Source organism: Chiroxiphia lanceolata, chromosome 3 (assembly GCF_009829145.1).
Source record: "Chiroxiphia lanceolata isolate bChiLan1 chromosome 3, bChiLan1.pri, whole genome shotgun sequence".
NCBI lineage: Eukaryota > Metazoa > Chordata > Aves > Passeriformes > Pipridae > Chiroxiphia > Chiroxiphia lanceolata.
The window spans coordinates 101,024,610-101,051,033 of NC_045639.1; the positions used below are offsets into that span (position 1 = coordinate 101,024,610).

At 37.6% G+C, this 26,424-nt stretch overlaps 1 protein-coding gene across 1 annotated transcript in view; it reads right to left on the reverse strand.

Moving 5' to 3' along the window:
• The window catches only part of KIDINS220 (kinase D interacting substrate 220), a 76,301-nt gene that overhangs the window by 14,406 nt on the left and 35,471 nt on the right, over positions 1-26,424 (reverse strand). Inside the window, 6 exon segments of the mRNA XM_032682337.1 lie at positions 515-625; positions 4,736-4,962; positions 8,581-8,667; positions 8,670-8,755; positions 24,414-24,576; positions 26,062-26,206. Coding sequence (XP_032538228.1) covers positions 515-625; positions 4,736-4,962; positions 8,581-8,667; positions 8,670-8,755; positions 24,414-24,576; positions 26,062-26,206 — 819 coding nt within the window.

Genomic DNA, 26,424 nt, shown 5'->3' on the forward strand with positions numbered 1-26,424 from the left:
AAGTTGAATTATATGTACTTGCAAAAACATTTAAGATAAAATGTATTTTGTTTTACATTTCTTTTAACATTTTAATTTGACCTTTCATTTTCTAGTATTTGTTACAACATTAAAGGATGCAATTTTATCTTCTACAGACACGTGAAAGAATTTGTGACATATTATTAAAAAAAATGGAACAAGTTTACAAGTAGTACTCATTTTCTTAAAATATTACACTATGTCAATTTCAGTGTTATAGTACAATTGGCATTTTCATTAAAATATTTTTTGCCAGTATTACTCCTTTAATCTTTATACATGGATGTTAGAATTGGTTTTCCTCTGTACTGAATTTCTAAAGTTAAAACAAAATACATTTTACATTACATGTTAATAATACCTTTGCTTAAAATATTTATAATATAAAGCTTATACTTGTCTAATAGAGAATCATCATTAATAACCTTCATTTTCATTACTCACTATATTTATTGTCTAGGTTAGTATTTTAATTACCCTTCAAAATACTTACTAGGCCATTGTTCTGATCTCTGGACAAACTCGTTTTTAGTGGTGGACGTGAGATGAGATGAGAACTGCCAGGGTAATACCTTGGCATGTAAAGATATGGGGCAAAGAATGGCTATGGAAAAAAAAAAGTGTAACAAAAAAGGGACAAACAATTACACAAATCAAAATGTAATAATAAAATAAAAATCATTTCAACAAAACACATCCTCTAGTTGAATTTAATAAAGTGAAAAGAGAAATTACTAATAGCTTTCTTTACTTTTTGCATTGAACAGAATTCAGTCAAAAACTCTGTAGTGAGTTATTCAAAATCTCTCAGCAATTGACACCCTTTCATTCTCCTCAGAGCCAACAGGTGCTCTGGCATGGTTTTCTGGAGGAACAGAGTTGGAATGGTTTTTTTGGTAGCTACACTCTAACGTGTTTTGAGTATGGAAAAAGGATAATTTAAGGATAATTCTGACAATTTCACTCTCTGACCTTCTAAACTCAAAATCAGATGCTCAGTAAAACCTGCAATTAATAATAGCCAAGACAATTGTATCAAACAAACAAGAAGTGTGACACGTAATAGCATTAGTAGAACTTCCCATATCTGTGGCACCCAACCTGAGGGTTTCCACAAATGCTAGATTTTATAAATTTATAAATAGATTCTTATAGCTGACAGTATAGCTTTGTTTTGTTGGAAATATATTAATGCACGTTGTTCAATACAAATATCATTTTAAAGGACAATGTTAATTTAGACTTTAGAAAAAGCAGAATTATAGCACTCATTGCTTTCAAACTCATTTACCTAGTTCTTAATAAAACCCCCAAAACAAACAAATAAACAAACAAACAAACAAAAAAATCACAAAAACCTAAAAAAGTCTCAAAACAATGGCTGTATTACAGATTTCTGTAGAGTTCTATACATAGTATTTCCAAAATTGTATTATCCAGCTACTTAACAAGAGAACATATTATTTGGTTGTGTGTTTCTGCACATGACCAGATTCTGATTAATCTACTGCAGCAAATTCAGTAAAGAGTAATAATTGTATAACTCAAGGGCCCAATCTACGAGAGCAGAGTAAAATTTGTTGAAATATTTCACTTTAGATCTGTCAATAAGGACAAAAAACCTTCTGTATTCAGAAGGAGCCCTATATGAATTAAGAAATTTAAGTTTAATGTCTGAAGGTATCACTTATGTAGATGGCATATGCTAAAACTTCAAGCACTTTATGGAAAATAAAAATGGTCCCATATTCTTAGCTGCTAGAGGGAGACTGAACACTTTCACACGATTACCACAGAAATTTCATATGCTCTTCCAAAGTACAAAGTTACACAATATGCACTGTAACTATTAGTCTAAATGGGGAAGTTTGGTTTGGTTTAAATATGTAGGAGAACCAATATCTAGCCTTTGCCTTACATTAACTGGTTAGTATAGAAAGATGCAGAAAACTCACTGAATTAAAATTATTCTACTCTCATAAGACATATTCTAGAAATAATATGAACTTTTTTTAAAGAGAGATTTATTTTCAGAAAATATAATGGAATAATCTAATGCATCAGTTTTCCACTAAGAGTTTTAAACCACATGGAAAACCCCCAAGCATGAAATGCTCAATGATCATAATGCATCCAAGTGCCCAGCTCTCACTGCAGTGCCTGTTCTCTGAAAAACACACCGAGCACCCACTTGCTGCTTGCAAGACATCAAACTACAAAGCAATGGAAAAAAATTTGTCCACTAACGCAATTATCTCACAATTCTTCCATAATTTCTAATCAAGCCTTGAACCCACTTCAGCTACTCCACTGCTTCCCAACTGTGGGATTAATTCTCAATTATAGGTTTGAATGCTACAGACTCAATCTTAATTTGAAGTATAATATAGGTATCATAAAAACATGATATCAATATAAGAACATATTGGGCATAAATCAGTGTAGAGCTGCTCTTCAAGTCTGCACATAGCCTACAAAACACAGGAGTGGTTATTATCTTTTCAAGACACCAGAGAATTTTCTCCTTTTTTGAAAAAAAAAAAAAAAATACATACCATCAATTCTAGCTCCCACCCAGGAAATCCCAATTAGACCTCCCTACTGCTATGACCTTCCATATAAGAAAAATGATCTTCACAATGATCGATGAGAGCTGCAGTTCTTAGAACTTGAACTTGAATTCAGCTTGTAGCAGGCCATTAGACAGTGGTCAACTGTACATGTCAGACAGCCCTATAATGATAGCCAGAGTGCTAAGTTGAAGACCTGATAAATAGGACTGTTATTTCCTTTCCAGCTACTCAGAGGGAGACTGGGATTTTAAACCAAAATTAATAGATTCCGTCCACTGCAAGTTCAAGGTCTATAACACAGAAGAATCTAAAGAACAAAGAGAAATATACATAATAAAAAAGTGTATTTCCTAAAACTAAACAGAGTGTTTTCCCCAATAGCTCAAAGGTTTCTTTGTTAAGACAAATGAATGCTTAAAGACAACAGGACAGGAACCATTCACTGGTCAGAATATGGTACATATCCCAGAACTCAGAGTGGGTTTTGAATAAAATTCAGCCATTTCCACAGAAGCATTTGAATCCATTGTCTTGTGTCATACCAGATTCAAGACCTCTCTCAGAAACTTTTACTGGGGAGAGCCTATTCTTCAATTGCTATTCTTTTTTTTAAACACCATTCTTACAAATACCTGAGAAGTGAAACATGATTGAAAATGCTGAAGGAAACAGTCTTCAGGATGAACTTCCTACTCTTAAAGGTTCTCATCACTTATCTCAGTATGTGGTGTTCATGACAGTACCTTCATGAGTTTAAAGTAATGAATTCAGCTCTCTTGAAAATATGTGTAAGTGAAACACCAAAAACAATTATACTTTAGAAGGGTAGTATAAAATTCCAGAGAGAAAGGCCAAAACTGAAGCATTTTAGTCTTCAGCAGGCAAAAAAGTAAGCATACCTCTTAAGCCTGTGTATGTACTTCACACAAATGAACAAATAACCGATTGTAAGAACAGCTTATGACTCACGAATAATTGTTTCTGTAATGCTTATTAGAGCCAAAAAAACCCATACAGGTTTCAACGGTATATCACCCCTGACTTTAAACCTTGTCATGTACAGTAACACAAAACAGGGCAAAACAGACACAAAAACAGGGCTTCCAACGAAACACCTATTTTAACAAAGCTGAGCTAGTATCAGCACCAATACTCATGTGACAAGTGTTTATCAGCGTTGGACCACTTCAAAGTATACGCCATTTTACATTATTTTCAACAAAACAGTATGTCACTGTATTGAAGGTATATAAGGATAATTTTAGAATAAGATAACTTAAAACTTCTATGCTACTGTACTCTTTTTTTTTTTTTTGCTTTGGTTAGTAAACACTGATTTAGGAATAATTCAATTTACTTTTCAGCTTACTAGTTTATACATTTACCTACAATCAAATCTACTCAAAGTGAGGCTATTTCCTGTAGATAGAAGTAAGCTATGACTTATATCAGCTCCTATGTTTGTTTTTTTTTTACGATAGTACTAAAAAAAAAATTAAAAATAAAGTTTAAAAATACTGAATACATCCTACAAAATCAGAAAGTTTAGACTCGATTTGACTATACCATAAAGCACTCATTTAATTTTCAGGTGAGCCATTCCCAGGACTATGTTTTCTGAGGCCCACAAATAGCTCAAAAATGTATTTTTTATGCAATTTATGTTAATTCCTTTAAATTAGTGTAACACCGGAATTAGGGAAAAGATCACAGAATAACTTTAAAAAGAGACAAAAGGGAAGACAGACATACATTCTTGTAATGTAGCTCCCCACTTGAGTTTCTGTTATGTTTTAACAAAAGTCACCAAGAAAAAGCTGGGATCCCTTTCAATGTCTGTGAGTACATGAACAATTGAGTAAAGTTTACCCTCCCATCCCGCCCCCCCAGAAAAGCCCTGCAATATCCTACAACTGAGCAGTGTCAAAATGATTTGACCTTTTTTCCCTTCGTTAATTTGTTTTTTACCTCATTTCTCTCCCAGACAACAGTGACTAAATGTTACTGTTGGATTTGTCAACTCTTGGACTTTTCTGAACTCCTAAATAAAACTTGCATGGGTATTTCACTATTTTATAGATGACATCTGCAGTATTACCAGATTAAATCAGAAGAATGTTAATTGGATCTCGATTATTTACCCGATTGTAAAAGGGATGCTGAGGTCCTGTCATACCACTATAGTAACTGCTATGAGGTTGTGGTGACAAAACTCCACTATTGAAAGGTCCATTGAAGGAGGTTGTAGAAGAGCAAGCTGATGAAGGTTGACTGAACAGAGATGTTGCTCTTGCAGGTGCCTCATGTAAAGGCAATGTGGGATAAGGAAGTCCTCCAATATTCATCTGGTCTCTTGCAGCACGAACATCTGAAAAATAAATAGGTAAGATTTTGCCTGAGGTATCTGGAAAAGTTTTCATTTGTTTGCCAATTCATTACAGTACATTTTTGTGTATTTAACTCCCATCACAATTTACCAAGCAGAATGTCAAATTTCAGCTGCATTCAGCTGATTTCTCTTGATGATCACATCTACATAGGAATCTTTAAGACAGTCAGGACAATTCATTGCATAAATTTACATAGCATACCAAATGCCTCTAAACATTCAGATTTTTTTTTAAACACGGCATAAAAGAACCTAACTGTCACTCTCCAAGAGAAGCTGCTCCAAGGCTGGTCTGTTCCATGGCAGAGCAACAGATCCCTCCACAAAGTGGCTTTTTCTGACCTGCCAGGAGCTGTCAGTATTCTCACAGGAGGTGCTAATGAAACCAAGGTCCCCAACATGCCTCACTCCAGGCAGTGGGAGTGACCAGAAGCGCGACAAGGCAGTTTGCAAAGCCAGGTGCACAGGAAGGGTGTAGTCACCCCACTGACTCAAGAGGTGAGCTTCACTGGTGGTCATCACCCTCTGGGAAGGAGCTCAGATATGGTATCCACAAGGCAGAAAGTTATGGCCTCTGCACTTGCCAGGAAGGGTGTGACAACCCAGACAGAGCTCCCATCCAGGTCTCAGGCTGCAGGGAGGGCCAGAGCCAGTCACCAGTATTGGACAGCAGTAGAGACAACAGCTGTGTGGGGTGTGACCAGGCAGACAATCCTGGTCCAGCCTGGTGGTACAGCTAAGTGAGGAAGAAGAAAGGTTAAGGACCATGACAGAGTCCAAGGAGAGAAACTACTGGAATTATGCTCTGGCCTTTCTGAGACAGAACAGCCACCAGAAAAAAACAGGATCCAGGGGTCCTGTATCCTCCCCCCAGCAGGCAGAAGGCAGCTGCACCAGGGGAGGTTCAGGTTGGACATCAGGAAGCATTTCTTTGCTGAAGAGGGTGGTTAAGCATTAGAAGGGCCTGCCCAGGGAAGTGGTTGAGTCACCATCCCTGGAAGTATTCAAGAAACAACCGGATGTGGCATTTAGTGCTGTTGGTTAAGTTGATGTGATGGTGTTTGGTCAAAGGTTGAACTTGATAATCTTGGAGGTTTTTCCCAGCCTTAATGATTCTAGATTCTAAGACAGTATCTCAAAAAGAAGTGGATGGAGGGAAGTCTCACTCAGGGCAGCAGACAAACACCGCCCCCCCCTTTGCCCATCTCCACACTCCCAGGTGCCTCTGTACTATAGGTATGAGGCTCTGGATGTGAAAGGCTAGTCAATGGATGATGACAAAGACAGTCCATTACACCAGAGGTATTCCAAGGGTCAGAAAGGCCTACACCTCATATCAAGACCAGTTTCACAAGGAAGAGAAGATGGATTGCAGTTGTAGGTGATTCCCTTCTAAGGGAACAGAGGGTCCAATATGCTATATGGACCATCCCCTTCAGAAGCCTGCTGCCTCCCTGGGGGTCTGCGTTAAGGAAACCACCAGGAAAGGCCCTACCCTGATATGGTCCTTGGACTACTATCCATTACTGGTCTTCCATGTGGGAGGCAATGAAGTTGAAAGGCACAGTCCAAGTGCAACCAAAGAGTCTTGAGGACCATGGGACAATTGGTGAGGGAATCTGGAGCACAACTTATTTTCCCTCTATCCTTTCAGTTGCAGGCAGTGACACTGAAAGAAATATATAGACCCAGTATATTGATACATGGTACCATGGTTGGTGTCACCACCAACATTTTGTCAGTTTTGATAACAGGAAGGCCTACAGGGCACTAGGCATCAGACAGAATTCACCTTTCTCAAAATGGGAGAGTCTTTGCCTGAGAGCCAGCACAGCTAATTCACAGAGCTTTAAACTAGACATGACAGGGGAGGGGCATAATATTAGGCTTGCCTATGACAAGCTGTGCGATGACATATCAAGGTTAGAGGGACGCAGTGCTAGTGAGGGCCCTCAGCCAGTGGCTCCGTGCTGGAGCACTCTTGAACTCCTATGGAGATCAACCAGGGGCTCCTGAGGTAACGGAAGCCAACAGGGAAACACCAGTGAAACGGACATTCCTCTAAGAAGGTGACATGGCCAACAAAACCAGTTGAGGTGCCTTTATATCAGTGCACACAGCATGGGCAACAAACAGGAGGAGCTGGAAGCCACCATGCTGTTAGAAAAATATGACCCAGTTGCCATTCTGGAAACTTGGTGGGAACGAGTCCCAAGATTGGAATGTGACTATTGATGGCTACAGGCTGTTCAGAAGGGACAGGAGAGGAAGGAGGGGGAGGAGAAGTTGCCCTCTGCATCAGGAGATGGATAGATTGCAAATTTTAAAAATAGTAGAAAGGAAGACCCCAGGAACTACTGGCCCATCAGACTCATCTCTGTGCCTGAGAAGATCATGGAACAGATCATCCAAGACACATGGAGGACGGGGAGGTGATCCAAGACAGTCAGCACAGCTTCACCAAGGGCAAGGCCTGCCTGACCAATCCAGTGGCCTCCTATGGTGGGGTGACTATGGCAGTTGACAAGAGAAGGGCTACAGATGTCATTTATCTGGAGTTCTGTAAAGTCTTCGACATGGTCCCCCTCAACATGCTTCTCTTTAAACCTGGAGAGAAAACGGATTTGATGGTTGGATTTTTAGATGGATAAGAATCGGGTGGACACTCACATCCAGAGGGTAGTGGTCAATGGCTCAGAGTCACAATGGACATCAGTGATGAGTCGTGTCCCTCAGGGATTGAGTGCACCCTCAGCAAATTTGCAGATGACACCAAGCTGAGTGGTGCCGTTAACACACCTGAGGGATGGGATGTCATCCAGAGGGGACCTGACAAACCTACAGGAATCTCATGAAGTTTAATAAGACCTCATGCAAGGTGCTGCACCTGAGTCAAGTAACCCCCAATATCAATAACAGGCTGGAGGATGGACAGACCAAGGAGCAGCCCTGCCAAGAAAGACTTGGGGGTGCTGGTGGATGAGAGGCTGGACATGAGCTAGCAATATGACGCTTGCAGCCCAGAAAGCCAAACACATCCTGGTGAGACCCTCCTGGAGTTCTGCATCAGCTCGGGGTCCCCCGCACAGGAAGGACATTGACCTGTTGGAGTGAGGTCCAGACTAGGCCACCAAGATGATCAGAGGGCTGGAGCACCTCTCCTGTGAGGAAGGCTGAGAGAATTGGGTTGTTCAGCCTGGAAAGAGAAGGCTTAGGGTGGATGTAACTGCAGCCTCCAGTACTGATAGGAGCCCACAAGAAAGACAGAGACTATTTATAAGGACATGTAGTGACAGGACAAGAGGGAATGGCTTTCCTCCATCTGCTAAAGCAGTCCCCAAAGCAAGAACAGCAGGCCTCTCCCCTCCCAAACACAGAGGCTTTAATCTAGTATGATCTGGCCATTACAGCAAAGCTAGTAAGTGAAACAGAATGGCGTCAAATCAGTGATGCCAAATCAGTGAAGTCCAACTCAGGACCAATCTGAAGGTCTGATTTGATGAAACAAATCAGTATTCTGGGTTAACATGCAAAGCAGCTGTACCTTAAAATGAAAATAAATAATAGAATTGTCATTTTCCATTTATTGAAACATACCTGCAATGATTTCGCGCAGTTTGGGATCCAAGTTCACAGTACAGGTAAAAGGTTCTTACATCACGTGCACAAGAACAGGTGTTCTGAGGATAAAAACACTTCAAAGTTCCGTATATCTGCATCAATTTCAAGTAGAGGTTCAACATCTTTAGTTGTAGGAATATTCTTTGAAATTCTGGGAGGGTGAAATTAGATAAATCATAAGCCATATTTATTAGAGTATGACTTCTGTTTACATAGTGATATTTTAGGGTGAAATACTAATACACTTGCATCCATTCTCCCTGTTCTCTGTAAAATAAGAGAACCCATAAAGAACTGCACTGTCTGCAGAAGGTTTAATGTAACATTTTCTGATATGCAAAAAACCTCAAACTGCTAAACAATCTGATCTAATTGTATTCTTCAGAGAAATGTCTAAGAAGCCATACAGAAGACAAAAATCAGATCTAGAATTTACAGATCAGTAAAAACAAATCCAAAGTCAGGGGAAGTTAACATTAGTCAATGTTAACCTCAAACATCTATTCAAATTCCTATACCCAAATCAGAAAGTCCACTGTTAAAAAATCTCATTTTAAACTAAACACCTTTTGTAACAGAACACTCAGGCATCTTTAATGTTGATCAAAATTCAACTGTGCATCCCTGGTAAAGTGGGAAAACAACCACCTGCTTTCAAGTAGTTCACCTTCTAAGAAAGGAAGCCACAAAGGATAACAACAAAACCATGAGACATGATCAAAGTAAGGGACTGTTTATGCATTATGACTATTGTCAAGCAACAGTGGGGGTTTTGTAAGCACTTGAGTAAAGGGGAGTTTCAGGAAGGAACAAGGAGAAGGATTAAATGTTAGTCTTGTGGAAGTTTATGAGAAGCTCCTACTAAATGCAATCAGGTGATAGTAGGTCAGATGGACCTATCTTATTTGGTATCTTATCTCATAGTACCAAGATCTCATCTAATATCAAATGAGAAATGATAATCTAAAGATTACTAAGATGAAAAAATGTTTCTCACCCCCAGTATAATAAAAATGGAAACAGTGAAAGAATGCACTGAGAATGGTGAACACTGTTACAGTAATGGCTATAAAGTGACTGTGACAGCACTCTACACGGATACTAGTGAAGTAATCACATTGTAGGTAAAGGAAAAACAGAAAAAATTGTGAGAAAAAATACATAAAGATAAAAAACCTTATACAAATACAAATTATGTATCTCAGTAGTTAGTGGCTTCTTCCAAAGACATATTATGACTACAGTGCCGTGAAAAAGGGTGACAGCATAGATATGTTGACTGTTCTATGAGCTGCTGTAACTTGTCGAAAAGAAGTTGGCATAGCACAAAGAAAGTGTAAGAGTTTTCTCTGATTACAGGACAGTTAAAACAGCTAAGGCAAATACCAGTGCTGTCATGGGGGAGTGCACTGATGCATGGATGGGAAGGGAGGAGCCCTCATGCACACCCAGTAACTTATCAGTACAACCAGAAATCTCTTACATTAGATAAATTCACATTTGTGTCTATGAAGAGAAAAAAATGCAACACTTAAAAGAACCGCCCAACTGGTTGTAATTGAATTGTATTTTTAATAGACCTAATGAACTAAGTCTATCATTAGCTGAACAATCTTACCTTATTTCACAATTTAATTGTTTTTTAAAAGCAACAATCTTTTTTTATATCTTTATTTTTAGAACTTCCATAAAAGGTAAATTTTATGTACCATGGGATTTTTCCAGAGACAACAGTGGCTGATTTACACAGAACACTTAGCATTAATGTTAAGAGAAATAAAAGAATTGAGGATCAATGCTAGATGCTTGAAGAGCAACCTCTTTCACATTAAAAAAATGTATTTCAACTGTGTGTTAATTTTTCAGTTTGATCTTTCAGGATAGTCTTGCTATATACTAAAAGTAGAATTAACAAATTCCTATAAATTTTACCAGAAAACAACTGAATGGACCACATACCTAACAGATGGAGGATACTGCCATACCATGCTGTCATAAACAGTGTCTGTGAATAACTTCATTCATAGTGAGAAGTTACTTCTACAGCACAGGAAAAATGTAACAAATATAAAGCATAAAAGCAAGTGTAGCCTATTCTAACAAAGGTTCTGATCCTCTAATCGTTATGAGATGTTGTCTGGATGGCAGTGGGATTATCCACTTTGGGGAATTTCAATGCATGTAAGGCTTCACAGGTTCCAGCCTTAAGAGAATAAAAGGTGGTTTTATAAGAAGCCAAACTTGACATCCAGAAGTAGGTTACAGTTTCAAATAATGAGAACAGTTCATTCTGTGGCAGTGTTTAAAGAAATCTAGTAGAAGCTAAAAGTAGTCCTAACCTCAAGGAGTGAATGGTTAAAAGGAAAAAATAAGAACATTGGGAGTATCAAAGTAAAACTTGTACACTCCACAGAATCTGAGAATTGAATATTTTACACTAATTTTTAGCTACTACTTTAGGTTTTTCTATTTTGCCTTACATAAAACTATAATTAAACTGACTGAACACGTGTATGTTTTCAATCTAAGAACAGAAACGTAAAAAAAGCAAAATCACTAATGTATGCTTTATTTATATACATTAGTTACATAGATTTACTGTGAGTATTCTAGATAAGAGTTCAGCACTGGCAAAGTAAAAATTAAGTCACTTTTTAAGTCAGGGACCGAAGAGTTAAAGAGTGGCCTACTTCAACACTTAAATCTACAAAATAAAAAGCCAAAAGAGAATGTGACATAGATTTAAATAAACACACAGCTGATGATCACATGAAACAAATTAGCTGAATTTTAATGCCAGCTCTACTTAAGTCTGAATGCGAACAGTGTTCCGAATACGATGAACAAAGCTACTGTTCAGAAGCCAATAGCCCACTGCTGGCGTGCAGATTGAAGTCTCTATTCTAACCTCTGAGCTCCATGTCTTAAACCTACGCCTTTGAAAGAAATATTTATGTAAATGATAATCTTTTGGCAAAGAGCCACAAAAAACCATACGTGCCTGTACTTCTCAGATAAAAATAAAAGGTTAGCATGTAAAGCACTTTAGGAGTTACTTTTTCTAAAACATAAGCATGCAGATCTAAAAATAAAAGCACTGTGAACACCCTATTTCTCATTTTGGGGCTAGATTCCTGAGGCAAAAGAATTACTTTTTAAATCAGAAACATCAAAAACTGTCAGTGTTACAGAGTGTCTGTTTCCAAAGAAACTACTTGAACTTAAAAGGAATTAGGCCAAAACAGAGCATTACATTGACAGAAGTGAACCTTAAAAATTCATTCCACTATTCTGCATTTCTTAAATTAAAAACTGCTTTCGTTGTGGATTAAGTTATATTCCAACAATGATGGATTATTTCTGGCTTTTTCCTCATATACAGATAATTTACTATAAGTACACAGAGGTACATAATCCTGTCTTCCATTCAAGAGACTGTAAATTTGAATCAAATTTTTTCTAGTTATATTCATCTTGCACTTCCATGACTGACTTGGAGAATAACCATCATGGTCCAACAGTGTGTCCAGCACTGAATGTTGCCAGCATAGCATGGGCTACACATGACATTGCTTATCTATTCACCAGCTGCTTCACGACCCAACCAGGTGGTGGTAAAATGGCAACAGCATCAACTACCTCCATCTGCACTTGAGGCTGCACTGTGCCCACACTGCCTATACCATCGGTCATGTCAGGCCCTGGCATGTGCCAACAGGCTCTTCCCCCCCAGCCAGGGGTTTTGGGGCCTGTGCTCAAGGCCGGCTCTGACACAGAGCAGCCGAGTGACCTGGGATCTGACTGTGGTAACACGAGCTGCGAGAAACTTCACTGGAGGGCTCCCTTGCCTGAGTTAAGAATAGTTTTAAAGCTCAGGCCTTTGCCCTTGGTCCTCGCCTGAGCTTAATCTATGTACCTTCAGTCTCAGCCTTGACCCACTGACCTAAATTCCTGCCTTGGCCTAAAATGTGCCTTGTGGCTAACAGACCAACTGGGCTGTTTTCTGTCTCTGGTTACTGTCACTGAACTTGCTCTGATTTTCCTGTTTGGCTACTGTGGGACTGCACTCCTTGATCATGAGGACAATGCCCTGCCTGCCCTGCTGTTCTCCTCAGCTCCCAGCTCGCCTTCTCTCATGGAGAAGCCTGACCTCCTGTTCCCAGACAGGTGGAAGGTTGACTTCACCGCAAGTGAGAAGAGTCATTTAACTTTTTAACTCCATAAAAAGCAACAGACTTAATTAATTGCTATTAAATAATAGATAGAGCAAAAGAACACGTGCTTGAAGGCATAGCATGTTTTATCGATCATGTGCTTTTAAAATTTTTCTCTCAATACAGTGTAAAACGTTGCTTAAAATAATGAAATAACTTCTCATTAAAAATGACAACCCCCCACTTTTTCTAGAGGTTTGATACAGAGAAATACAATAAATAGACAAATGCTACTAATATAATGCTTTGCTCTGAAGTTATTTATCCTATTCTTCTCATATTTGGTCAGTATAGTGACAGTGTTAAAAGCTCTCACACAAAACACTCCAGGAAATTTGCAGTACTATCAACATATCAAGAGCAGTGCTGTAAACATTCCTTCAAACTGAAATTTGCAACAGGTCATTTGGACACCAAAGAAGAACATTCACTTATAAGCACACTTGTATAAAGACAGGAATTAAAAGTCCATAACACACTCAATACTAAAACATAGGGAATAAATGCTTTATCTTAGTAAGATCAAAAAAAGAGAAAGCTATAGTTTGATATATCTATCTAGACAAAAATTCAAACCCCCTCAGAGCATATTAAGCAGAAGAGACTTCAGTGAACAGATGCAATAGCTATTTAAAAACTCCTATTACCATAGGTGTTCAGGAAAGCTTGCTTTGCAAAAGTGATTCTATCCAATTCAAATACCAGCAGATAAAGCACCCCTCCTTTTAATCGTTTCAGAGAGAAAAAACCAATTTCATCCTTAAAAGATTGATATTTACTAAACTAATCTCCCACATTCAGTATCATGCACTGTCACTAAGCCACATTAAAAAGCTCTATTTTTAATACAACTTTCCAGAACACATCCTGCACTGGTACTCTATAATTAAAAAAAAAAGTGTTCATGAAGTTTACAAATGCCCAGATTCATTCACAGCTTTGCAGTGCTATTTGAATTACAAAAGGCAAAAGAATTAAAAAAAAATTATTATACTTATTACAGAGATGGAAAAGCAGTGAAACACAGTAGCACAGAAGAATCTAAGATTGCTCAAAGCTGGTCTGTAACCAAAAAAGTAATTTTGTATCACTAACTAACAAGTCCAACAAGATCACTCACACAAGTGAATTACAAGAATATTGTTTTAATGTGGTTTTGGTATATTCATCACTGAACATCAGCTACAAAGCTACCATATGGCTTTATGCAGGGATTCTTTTAGTCAGTACCTTCACCTGTAGGAATTCAGAAATCCAGCAAATATTTGCAGGTCCTCTAGCATCACAAATGGTCATGATTCACCCCAGTCTGCAGCACAGGACTCTTTTCTGGGGCTACACCACGGGATACAGTTAAACCTCAGGCAAAAGAACACTCCTCCTCCAAAAATCCACAGCAAAAACTTCACTCACAGAAGCATGAGTTCCACTTCTCAAAGTCAAAGACTGATCTGTCAATCTGTTACAAATGCTATTCGGAAATGAAAGGCAAAAAAGTACAACTGCTAAACTACATTAACTTTAAGGTTAATAACTGAGATCTAAGTCAAACAGAACCACAGGCACACTACATCCTTTATACAGCATTTGGATTACCTGATCTGCTCCTTATCTTGCCCTTGCATTTCCAGCTAATCGTCTCACCTCACAACATTTTCCCATGTCATCAGGTTTTGAAATAAACCTTCTGCTTGACAAAAATTTCAAGAGGCACAAAAGGCCATTCTCTCCAATTTTATTTCCCAACTTGATTGATTCCCCCAAAAGTAAAGAAGTCTCAGGAATTGACTTACACGGGTTTAAAATAAAAATTTTCTTCCCTGACATAATGGTGTTAAAATTAAGCCTTCTGTATTTTACCTTAAACAAGTATCAATCAGTGGTGCTTGGAGGGATTTGAAATATACAGAGGAACATTTTTGACAGATGTCATTTAATGCATATTAACTATTCTGGCAACATCTAAACTTATCTGGAAAGTATTTTTAAAATATGACTTATTATTTTATATTACACAGGTAAATTAAAAAAAAGGTAAAAATATTCCCCTTTCTTGTTTTTATCAGCTTTTGTTCCAGTCCTTTTTCTCTCCCTACTACCTTCTCATCTGAACTTCCATGTCCTACTTCCACAACTACTTGTCATATCCCCTAGTACTTTATTTCTTTTAGCCCTGCCTCATATAAACCTATTTAGGAGACAGTTTGGGCATCAACCATCTACTACTCAACCGGTACACTGACTTTTAACACTGAGCCTACACTATTAGCACAGTAAGAAACATAATAACTTCCATGTGCCCTGCTTTTTAAGTAGGAGGCAATAAAAGGAAACAGAAAAACAAAAAGCAGGTTAAATATTTTAGAAGTAATGCCTCACTGTGAGGTCCACAAGAATACTAAATTGTCTGCTTAAAGGAAGTGATTTATTTAAAACTGGCCTGGGCAAAGATGATTGCAGAGAACATTATAATCAGAGTGATGAATGTGGCACCTTTCATAGCTTTTTCATTTTTAATTTCTATAATCACTAAATAGCTACACTTCTTAAATTAATACATCAATAGGCATTAAGTAACTCACAAATCCCTCAAAAGTTCATTTCACCCTTTTTATTAAAAGGCATTTAAACAGTGTCAAAACTGGAATTAACATCATAACCTTCCAGAAAAGTTACATTTCAAATGATCTTGCTCAATTTTAACATTGCTAGAGATGTGCTGAAAACATGTAACACACTTTTATAAAAGAATAATTCAATAGATACTTGTCTAAGGCACTGTAATGAAAAAGTAGACAGATAATGCTTATCTTTGGTTTTTATTTTACTTCTTTTCTTACTTATGTATATTAACAAAAAAACCCTCAAATGATTTAAACAAAAGCTTTTAGCTCAACACATAATTGCAACAAAATTACAATAATTGTACCAATTAAAATAATCCTGAATGAACAGTTTGTCATCTTAATGTTCCAATGGTTTATAGAAGGATCTACTTAATTAGCTGAAATTGCTTTCCAATGTTAGTATCAAATGTCATTTGTTAAAAGTTGAGCGATTTCGAAAATAATTTAACAAAGCAATTTTACAAAACACCAAGAACCAACATTTTCTTTTCAGCTAAATAAAGCAAGCAGATGTGTCATCAAATTGCTATAAAAATAAATGAGCCTTTATATGGAGAAAAATAAATTTTACTACTAGTGCTACAGAATACTACTTTTTTTATGAAATCAATTTCTTTAATAAAATAATTTTATATTATTTATATCTTGGTGGTATTTCTAGTAAATTGTAAATATATTTTCTTAAATTGAAGCAGTAAACAATGAAGTAGGAATATTCCACTGTATGTGAAACAGTTTTAACCTAAGTGACTTCTTAATTTGATTCACACAGGTGTATCACACGAGATCTGAACCTGTCAGTAAAACACAACACCAATGAAACTCCGCTATAGAACTCCCAATCTACAGTAATCAAGTGCTGTTTCACCTATAACTAAGTTAGTTTTTACCAGTTTAAGAAAGAAGGAAAAAAGAAAAAATAGGAAAAAAAAGAAAAGAAAAATAGAGGATGAGTTATCTAGTAACCTGAAATTAAGTATTTCTCTGGTTACCATTACTAGAAACTTTTTCTGTGGCTGATTTCAAAACGGGATAACTTCAGTAAAGACTGGAAAAAAAACCAAGAAAAATCATATACCAGTGCTGAAACTGGACTAGAACTTAAGAAACTAAAATACAACAATACTTTCCATTACTGATAAAGGAGACAGAGCAGATGTCTTCCACAAATTATCCCTTGGAATGGTGTAAGAGTTGCAAAAGCATTAAAAAAACTAAGACATGAGCTATGGCTGACTTAGATCCCTCAGTTCTCCCACCCCGCCCTCCTCCACCCCATCACCCCCCGCCAAAAAAAAAGAATCCTGAATAAAAAAAAGCTGCTATGCTATTCTTCTAAATTTGGTATGTTCTGCCTTGGCACATCGTATTGCCATCCAATTTGCCATCCATCATAGGTAGGCATGCATACATATGTGCACAAAGACTTTATCTCAGAGGTTAATTTAAGCCAAGTGATGGATTATTATATGTTGCTAAATTTTAAATAATGGTTAGTTACAATTCTGAGAAAAGTATAACTATTTTCTCATTCTGGAAAATCTCTCTCTTTTTTTCAAAATCAAAAAGTTAAGATTCTTTATTTTCATAGTTTGCTTCAGCTTCCCAAAAGGCATATTTTCAAGGAGATTAAGTAAGGGTGGAGATCCTAATCTGAACAGATGGTTCTTGAGAGTTTCTTCTATCCTGAGCCAAGCTCTTCTGTTCTAATATTTTTAATAAATATGTAAGAATAGTCACAGAAATTCAGAGACCAGCAGCTATTTGCAATATCCTCACAAAGAATTGATAAGCCCTGCCTTAATATCCCAGTTTTGTGAAAGTGTGGGCAAAGAATGACAGGTAGGACTGTCGCTCGTGACATCAAGCCCAACAAGTAGACTAACATCAAAAGCAGCCAGTAGGAAGTATTTGAATAGAAGGTTGTGTGAATACCTGAATTATGTATCATTAAACAAACCATAAATTCAGTTCTGGGGATAAGCATCCACTCCTCCCCAGTATCTTTAAAGAGTGAGACAGTGCATCATGGTCTCTCTTAGGACTATTTTCTTAGCTATACCAGCCTTACATTTCATCACCAGTTTCAGCAGGTGATAGCTAGAATTACATTCAGAAAGATACAGAATCTAGATCCTAACCCCATGAGAGAGAGGACAATAATTACCATAGATCTACCTAATTCCTGGGTGACTGTTCTACCTATGTCTCATACCCACATATGACCATGAGAAAATTCTCATGGATTATTATCAACTTCATACTGACATTTTTCTTTCCAAGGGGCCTTCCATAACGAGTAGGCCATTTAATTGCTCTGGTAACCTCCAGTGTGTTCCTTGCCATTTTCTTTTCAAAGGTCAAATGGAACTTTCCTATAGTGCCCTTGTCTGCCTGGACAACATATTATGTTCACCAGGACCAGAAGGTTCCTGCAATTTGCCACACAACCTGCCTCAGCACTTGGTTTAACTAATTTAAACACATTTCTCTTCCAATTGAAGTAGCCTTTGCTGCTGTGCTTTATGCTGAATCTGATTTTTATCTCCTGCTGCAAACGTGCTCAAACCCCATGTATTTGCCCAGGCTTTTTAAGGGCTTCAGCTACTGACTCTCATTGTGCCTGAATAGGCTCTAGATGCAAGGTAACCTACAGCAATTCTGGACATTCACACTAGTAGAACCACTGATGTTTCACGAACTTCAGGGGTAAAAATTCAGCCCATCCATAGTTTTTCAAGTGCTTACAAATTTAGCCAGTCACATTTTGAAATGCATTCCTGAACTCAAGAGGCACACGTGCGCCTGAGGTTTCACTTTCAGCTGTACAAACCTTACAGTTCAGCTACTAACAGCCCTAAGAAGTGACCAACTGGTAAATCGGCCATATTTAAAGAGAACTGGTTAGCTCATAGATGCAGAAACACTCCCTAACATCTCCAGATTTCAGAAGTAAAAAAAGCTTACAGGCAATAGGGTTACAGAATCAGTTTAGTGTTTTCTAGGAACATCTTTCAATTGACAAAGTACTGCAGAATTTGATTTCTGCTCTGATAAGAGGGATACAAAGAGATAAAATGTGTTCAGCAGATTATCTTAGTGAGTCAACTTAATATGGAAAGGGACTGGGAAGACGTTCCTTCCCATAGAACAGCTTTAATAGCATGGCTTTTAATCAACAAGGTGGCAATATCAAATCTCTGACATCTTCACCCTTAAGCAGTAGAAAACATCAAGAAACAAAGATGACCAAAACTCAGAGCCTCAAACTGAAGTGAAAATCTAAGGCTTTTAGGGAAAAGAAATGAATTAGTCAAATGTCTTAGACTGAGGGAGACTTGAGAAGAAAGGAGAAAGTATTCAAGCAAAACTGGGAACTTGTCACTGCATAGGAAATAGGACAGTGATGATATTCACAGCAAAATCTGATGTGAGACTAGAGCTTTCCTCAGTCTCTTAAATATCTTTTCTACTTTGGTTCAACCTTTTTAAAATGTGATGACTAGAAACTCTGGTGCTTGAAATTTAGAAAAATCACAGATTTTTATAATACAACACATTCCTTCTTTCCATTGCTTTGCTAGGAACTCCTAAAGACTGTTTCATTTTCTGACTGTTGAGAGGCAACGAACATTTTTCAGAGAAATCAGCAACAATTCATGAATTCCTTTCCTCAGTGCAGATTTACAGCCCCTTACTGCATTAGCAGGATTATAGATGAGAGTATTTTCTCCAGTATGTATATACCTATATCAACAATGACTTTGATCTGCAACTTACTGATAACTACTTCCACAACTCTGTGTGAAATAGTCATCCTGGTTATATTCCCCCACTGTATCTCCCCCCTCTGTCAGATCATTTACAGGCATGTCCAAGAACATAAGACTTATCTTTGGAAACCTTACCTGTAAGTTTCTCACAAGACACATACTCCTATTTTTTGCTTCATTCTTTTGTTTTCCTGAGGCAATCTTACCTAGCACTGTCTTAAATCTTAACACATTTAGATGTTCTTAGATCAAGATCTTGCTTAAAATTTCTTAAATTTCAAAATATTTCATTGCTTTCTTCATATGTTCATTGACTGTTAAGAATTCAGTTTCTTGAAACATATCTTCCTTCTACAAAAGCCACAAGGATTTTTCCCAGGATATAATTTATTTATATCGGGCACTGTCATTTATTCTGGTGTTATGGATGTTTCATTTGTCTTCACAAGAGAGCACATTCCCATGGCTGGCTAATTTACAAGTCTGAGAAATCTCAGTTGCACACATTCAACAGAAACTTGCTTTAATCTGACAACTTAATTCTCTTATAAAATCATTTGCAGAAAGCCCATTATTTTATTCCACTTCAGAGCTCTAAAAATTTGCCTTTTGCAACTTCTGCAGACCACTTCGGTTTAACTGACATTAGGAAGACTCTGTACAGCAACATGGAGGAGCACAACATAAACGTAGAGGAATATTAATTATATGTCACAACTGTAAATAAAATGGCAAAGATAATTAAACCAAACCAGGATGGAGAGGCTGGAAATGACAATAGTGGGCTCGACCGCAAGGGAACCAAACACAAAAGGGGAAGGAGAACACAACAGACAAACTCAGAATTTAGAGTTTAACCTGGTAAGGAAGAGACTATATGAAAGTCCTAATGATGAGAGATGACTTGAAAAGGCAACAGACAAACCCAGAGGAATAAATACTGGTACTAATAAGTGTACCAGCTGGAAAACTAGATCAAGGAAAGATCCAGACCAGCAGAGAGCGAGAAAGGCTGGAGGTGGGAGGATAGAAGTGAGACGACATGGCAAGCTCGCTTAAGGAAGTAAAAAGAGTAAAGGCATTCTTTTTGAGAATACAGACTGAAAGCCAACAATGCAGATGCAACATTGTTTTAATTTCAAAATTTGTCACAGATACAAAGCATGGGATTGTTCCCCTCTATGAAAGAATTACAGCATAGCAACATTCTACTTGTTAGTGTAAGAGAGGTGACTCCAATTCATAAAGATTCATAAAGGTATGCCTGTGCCAAAAATCCAAGTCTAATTTTCTTTGGGGTATTGCTTTGGTAGTCTTTTTTATATTTTTTAAAAACCCAGGGGAAAAGTTGCCAGTGTAACATTCAGTAGGTTTTTCCACATCTGCATAGTATGATACAGTGAAGATACACTTTTCCTGACAGAACTGTTTTCATACTCATCAATATTCACATTCTTCACAGCATCTGCAGAAAACCATAAATTTATTTTCCCCAACAATTTTTCACAATAAGAATATATTAGTTAGCTTTTTCCTTAAAGACAAATTGAAGCACTGAGATATAGTTGTATGTGGTTAGTTACCAAACTGAGATATCCATTTTTTTCAGAGTACTCCACCAACTGAAAGCAGAGCTCCCAGTAGCTCCAGAAATAGCTGCAAACCCTGAGCACTTAATATCAGCCTACAGAACCATACGTTGTATGCCATCTCCCCACAGAGGCACAAGTAGTGTCCAAGCGAAACGTACTATACAGGTGACTAGTCCAGCATCGCACAAACTCTGCCAAATAGTTGTAGAGCAGCTTTCAGTTGTCTTAGTTTAGTTTTCCTATTGCATTCTTTGCAACTACAACAGCTATCACTGAGATGTGACAGAAAATGGCCCTCTCCTTTATTACGGTTTGCAAATACAGTCTGCAAAATTAAATTCTGGAGCTGAAGGGGAGCGCGGGATGCGCGGAGCGGGTCGGGAGCGGCGGGGCCGGGGCTCGGCGGGCGCTCCGCCAGCGCCACCTGCCGGCACCGCCCCGCGCCGCAGGCGGGGAACGCGCCCCGCTCGGCCGCAGCTCCGACGGCGGCAGCGGCGCTGGGAGGGGGGCCGGGCACAACCCGGGACACAGCAGGGACACAACGCGGGGCTCATTACCGCCTGTCAGTCATACCCTCAGTGCACACACGAATTATCTACTGTAACTCGTCAGCCCAAGGGAGCTGTAACAGACCAGCCCACTGTGCTAACCCTCGGCCCCACACAGTCAGCAGCAGAGAGTTCTCACTGCAAGGTAACACTGGTGATTCAAAAGCTTTTTAACACAGGATATTTTAAATGCTGGAAAAGCAACTATAATATCAAAGCATTTTCCGTATACAGAGAATGTGATCAAGTGTGAAACTCCTACACTTAACACAGAACCTACAAGATTACTTTCATCCAAGGGAGACGCTGAAGTGGCAAAACCAAAGACTTTGCATTGTCACAATAAAAAGTAGTTTAATACAAACTATTCAGTTTTAGGAAAATTACGCTCTTGCTCCTGCTCTAAAGTATCAAAATATTAGAAAAAAACAAAAACCTTGCAGATGAAAAGGCATGAAAGAAGTAACACAAACTCAGCACAGGAACAAGCTGCAGAATTATCAAAATCTTGTATCTATTCATGAGACTCCAAATGGGAAAACTGCTCTATAAACTAGTAAAAGTTAGAAAATAGAAACTGAAGTTCTAAAAGAGGAACTAACTTTAAAATTATATGGAAACAGACATTTTAGCCAAGGCACTTCAAACAGTTGTAGATAAAAACAGTAACAATGACACAGAAAGGATTATTTTGGATAAAATAATTTTTAGAGCTCTAGATAATTCCACAGTTCACTGATCTTTTCATATTCAGTATACGGTAAAGATGATCACCCAAATCACCAGACAGATGAGATCTCAGCTTTGTCAATACTTTAGTAGAGTTATATCTTTAGTTCCTTACACAGGTTAAACAGAAGTGGCTGAGACATCAATTCTCCTCCTGAGCACACAGCAACATTATTATTAGGAAACTTTTTTTTAACTGTTAAGTAGTCCAAGAAAGTAGGTCTTGTAGCTTTATCATTTTAATATCAAATAATCCTGCTGGTATTTTTTGCTAAAGAGAGAATCCACAATATTGGTTCTATTTTCTTTTTCCTCGTTTTCCTGGCATTCTAGGTAGAATACAAACAGCTTTACTTAGAAGATCACCACCTTCCCTTTTCCAACATATGGTACAGGGTTCTTCACTGTTTCTTCACATTATGTATTCTAGTTTTATATACTAAAAATTATCTATACACTTATAACTGTCAGTTACGACCTGTCAGTCTACTCAAGTGGCTGTATTACTTCCAAACACAACCTGCACAGAAAGAGGCACAACAACATAGCCAGAGTGTTCAACATCCTCCACACCTGAACTAATAAACCATGATACACCCCAGCTGGCACCCGTATCAACAGCTCAAGGGCCTGTACTAACAACAAACAATACAGAACCCAAATAAGTCATTCACATTCAGCTGTGACTGTCCTTTCCTTTTTTTCATGTTCGTTTACTACAGACTTAACATTAGTTAATATTGGATTTATTAGTACTCATTTATGACTACAAAGCAGGTCTCTAATATCTCCTTTGGTTTATCAGAAAATATCAACATTGTTATCTCTTGAAGACAGCTTTGGACTTAATCATTCCAAAGTGATTATTACTGTAGATGCTAATAATCAAAAAGCTGTAATAAGTTTGTTGGATATAAAAATATAAAATTGTGAAACATGCCACACAGCAAATCTAAATAAAGAGAAGAATGAAAAGCAAGACAGGAGAGGGGATCCCTGATGATTCTGAATTACTGTACTTAGTTGATCACGTAAATGTTTGCAACACTAGTCGTGTGAACCCACAATGGAAAGACGGGTTCCCATTACTTCATATTTGGTTTCACAGGTACATTACACTCACAGAGGAAATGCAAAATCCAGAAACGGGATCCATTCTCTAGAGGAAAGTGTTTTCTAATCATGCACTTATTTGCCTCTGAAATGTGGTTTTCCAGAAACAATCTCCCAGCTAGAAGATATTCCAGTCTACTACCTGCCCTCTTAGTCTGTCTTCAATCTTTAGCCTCATCACATCCAGTCCACTCTTGTCTTACCTTCTGGGCTGTCTGTGTCCAGATCTTAACCTCACTTCAACTTTCCTTTCCTAATACAACTCATTCAGTCATTTTTGCCATCCAATCCTAATTCCATTCTCAATACTTCAACCATTTCCAGCCCACCCCAGACTCTCATCCAGTTCATCTTCTCCTGTTCCTTGACTTTGGTGCAGGGCACGCTTCCAAAATTTTCTCTCCAAGTTCATTCCCCTGGACCCTGCAAAGTCTCTAGATTTTCTGGTAACCTGTTCAATCAGTCACAGTCTTCCCTCTTTACCTCAGCTGTTCTTTTCCTCTGATCTCAATTATTTCTTACCCTTCTTTCTTCTCACTGACTTTCATTCTCAGATTCTGCTTTTCTCCTATAGGCCCAACTCTCAGTCACATTCTTTTCTTCCATTCCTCCCACTGTCATCAGGTCACAACCCACAAGTACCTTCATACAAGCACACATGTGTCCTGTACTCATTGGCAATACAGAGACCATTTGTTCTCAGTTGCAATACCTAGACAGCTCTGTTGGATTGCAATTTGTACCAGAAATGGAGAAAGTCATGCTTCATTTTTCCACTCCTTAACTGCAGCATATGGCACTGCCATAGCTCCAGGCACACTTGCATGAAACCTTCAGAGATTTTGATCAGTAAGGGCAGCTTCTGCAGAACTTACTTCAGATTAACAATGGGAAAAAAACCCAACTTCTAGCTTGGCCAAGGTAAAGATGAGAATTTTGATATCAAGAGACAGAAGCATAGCTAGCTACCTGTGAAAGAATTCCAGTACAGTTATCTTTGTTTTAAATACAAAGTATTCATTCATATATGGTGCATTCAACAGCAATGAAAGCCACCTAGAAGATTTCAGAAGTTAGCAGAAGAGAGTAAGATTGTGGAAATTTTAGATTACAACGTGATAGCTGTTTGAAAGGCATGTTATTCTAATCATCATTAATAATGATCACTATTTTAATCACTGAAAGTGCATACTATTACCAGAATAATGCCTACCTCTCATAGATAGTTTTTAAAGTCAGCTGATCTGGAACACCTTCAGTCTCTTCAAGATGCAGGATGAGCCATGATGTTCTGTATGGCCACTGCTCTGTGAGATTGATCCAACTAGCCAGTCTATCCCAATTGAATGTGATCTGATTAGCTCTCAATAAACGACCTAATAAAACAGGGAAGGAGGGAAGAAAACACAGGGGATTTTTTTCCCTTTTTTCCTCAAAGTAACAGCTATGTAAGTACTTGAATCTGATCTGTGAACTTTCTGCTATAATATTTTTAGCTCAGCAAATTCAAAATCATCTCAAGTCACATCTAAAAATATCATTTTACAACCTAATAAAAATTCCTGCAAATACTGGTCAGAATATGAGACTCTCCAAAACCGTCAACTTAAACACTAATTACCATCATCCTGTTACAGGTGAAGTTTAACTTACTTCAACAAAACCCAATAAGGAATTTCACACAGCATTAATTTCTCAATCTAAACACAGAAATTCATGGGAATACTCTGACAGATTTTCTATGCACTCACATACGAAATGTGGTCAAAACAAGTTAAGCATACAACTGCCAACTTCAATAGCCAATACAGTAAAATTCAGAGCTATAAAGAAAGGACTGTTTTATATTAATAAGGTAAGGTATAAATTACAAAAAGGGTTATTTAAAAAAACTCGGAAAAAGTTAAGGCTACAGTTGATGCATTTGAAGTTTAGCAAATTTTCTAGAACTGCTTTATCAATACTGGTAATGACACATAACTTACAGCCTGAAGGCTCTGCTCATGAAGCTGTTCATGAAATCACCCTGTGTAACCACAGATTATACTGCATTAAAAGTGTTCTTGCAAGGTTTCTTTTTCATTTAATTTTACAATTAACAGTTTGTGATTTTGTTATAGTTTTATATCTGTACTATAATTTGTCAAAACAAGACATTTCATACTACAAATTGCAATGACAAAGCCAGGAGAATGCACATTTATTTAAAAGATTAGCTCAGAATTTTAGATCTGTTACAGATTTATGCTCTTAACTATAAACAGTGCAAAAAGTAACTCAATTTGTTTTTTCTGAAGCAGTTAGCTGTAGGGCTACTCAATGCCTTTTAGTGTCTGTAATAGAAAAGACAGTAAATAATCATTCCCTATTCACTTACTACATGAAACATGATTTTATTAAACCTCCATAAATCCTTTTCCAGTTATTTCCACACAATCATTTAGAGAAAAATTACTCCAAATATCCATAGCAAAAATGAACAGGATACATACCTGGTTTTCCCTCACAGCTTATGTTTTCAGATATCATCACTACAAGCTTTGTTCACACCAAAGTGTTATGAAAATGAAAAATGCATTTTTCTTATCCCACTTCAAAATTTAAAAATACAAAACTTTCTAAAAATGTAGACTAGAATCATTTTCCTCCCAACTGAAGTCAATATTATGTAAGTTCTTCATAGACATAGAATGGTCTACAAGCTTTTCTCACACTCTAGAAGAGTTTGCTTCAGGAAGATTTTCAAAATCAACACGTGGACTGACTTGTTAGATTTAGTTTACACACTAAAAAGTCTGAGTGTAACTACAAGCAGTCAAAACACAATACTGGTTCACTGTACACAACCATGTCACACTTACCTGTCACTGAAACAATATTTAGCAATCTTCTCATGGTCTGGGGGCTGATATCACTGAACCAATCCTCTGTAACCAACAGCTTGGTCAAATCAAAAGACATCTGGCGGGTAATGGTACGCTGCATCTGGCGTCTTCGGTAAGTATCCTGATAATGACACAAAAAAGCAAAGAAAATTGATTGGTATCAAAATGTTTTGTGATTTGAAATACTTCAGTTTTACTTGATTATAAAGTTAGAGCTTTTGTGTCCGTGAGGCTGACATGAAATATCAAATGTATTTATCAGAACTTAATTCTGATTCAGCTGTGTAACAGCTGAACATGATTTCCACAGAAGCCAAGAAGTGGTAAGAGTTACACGTT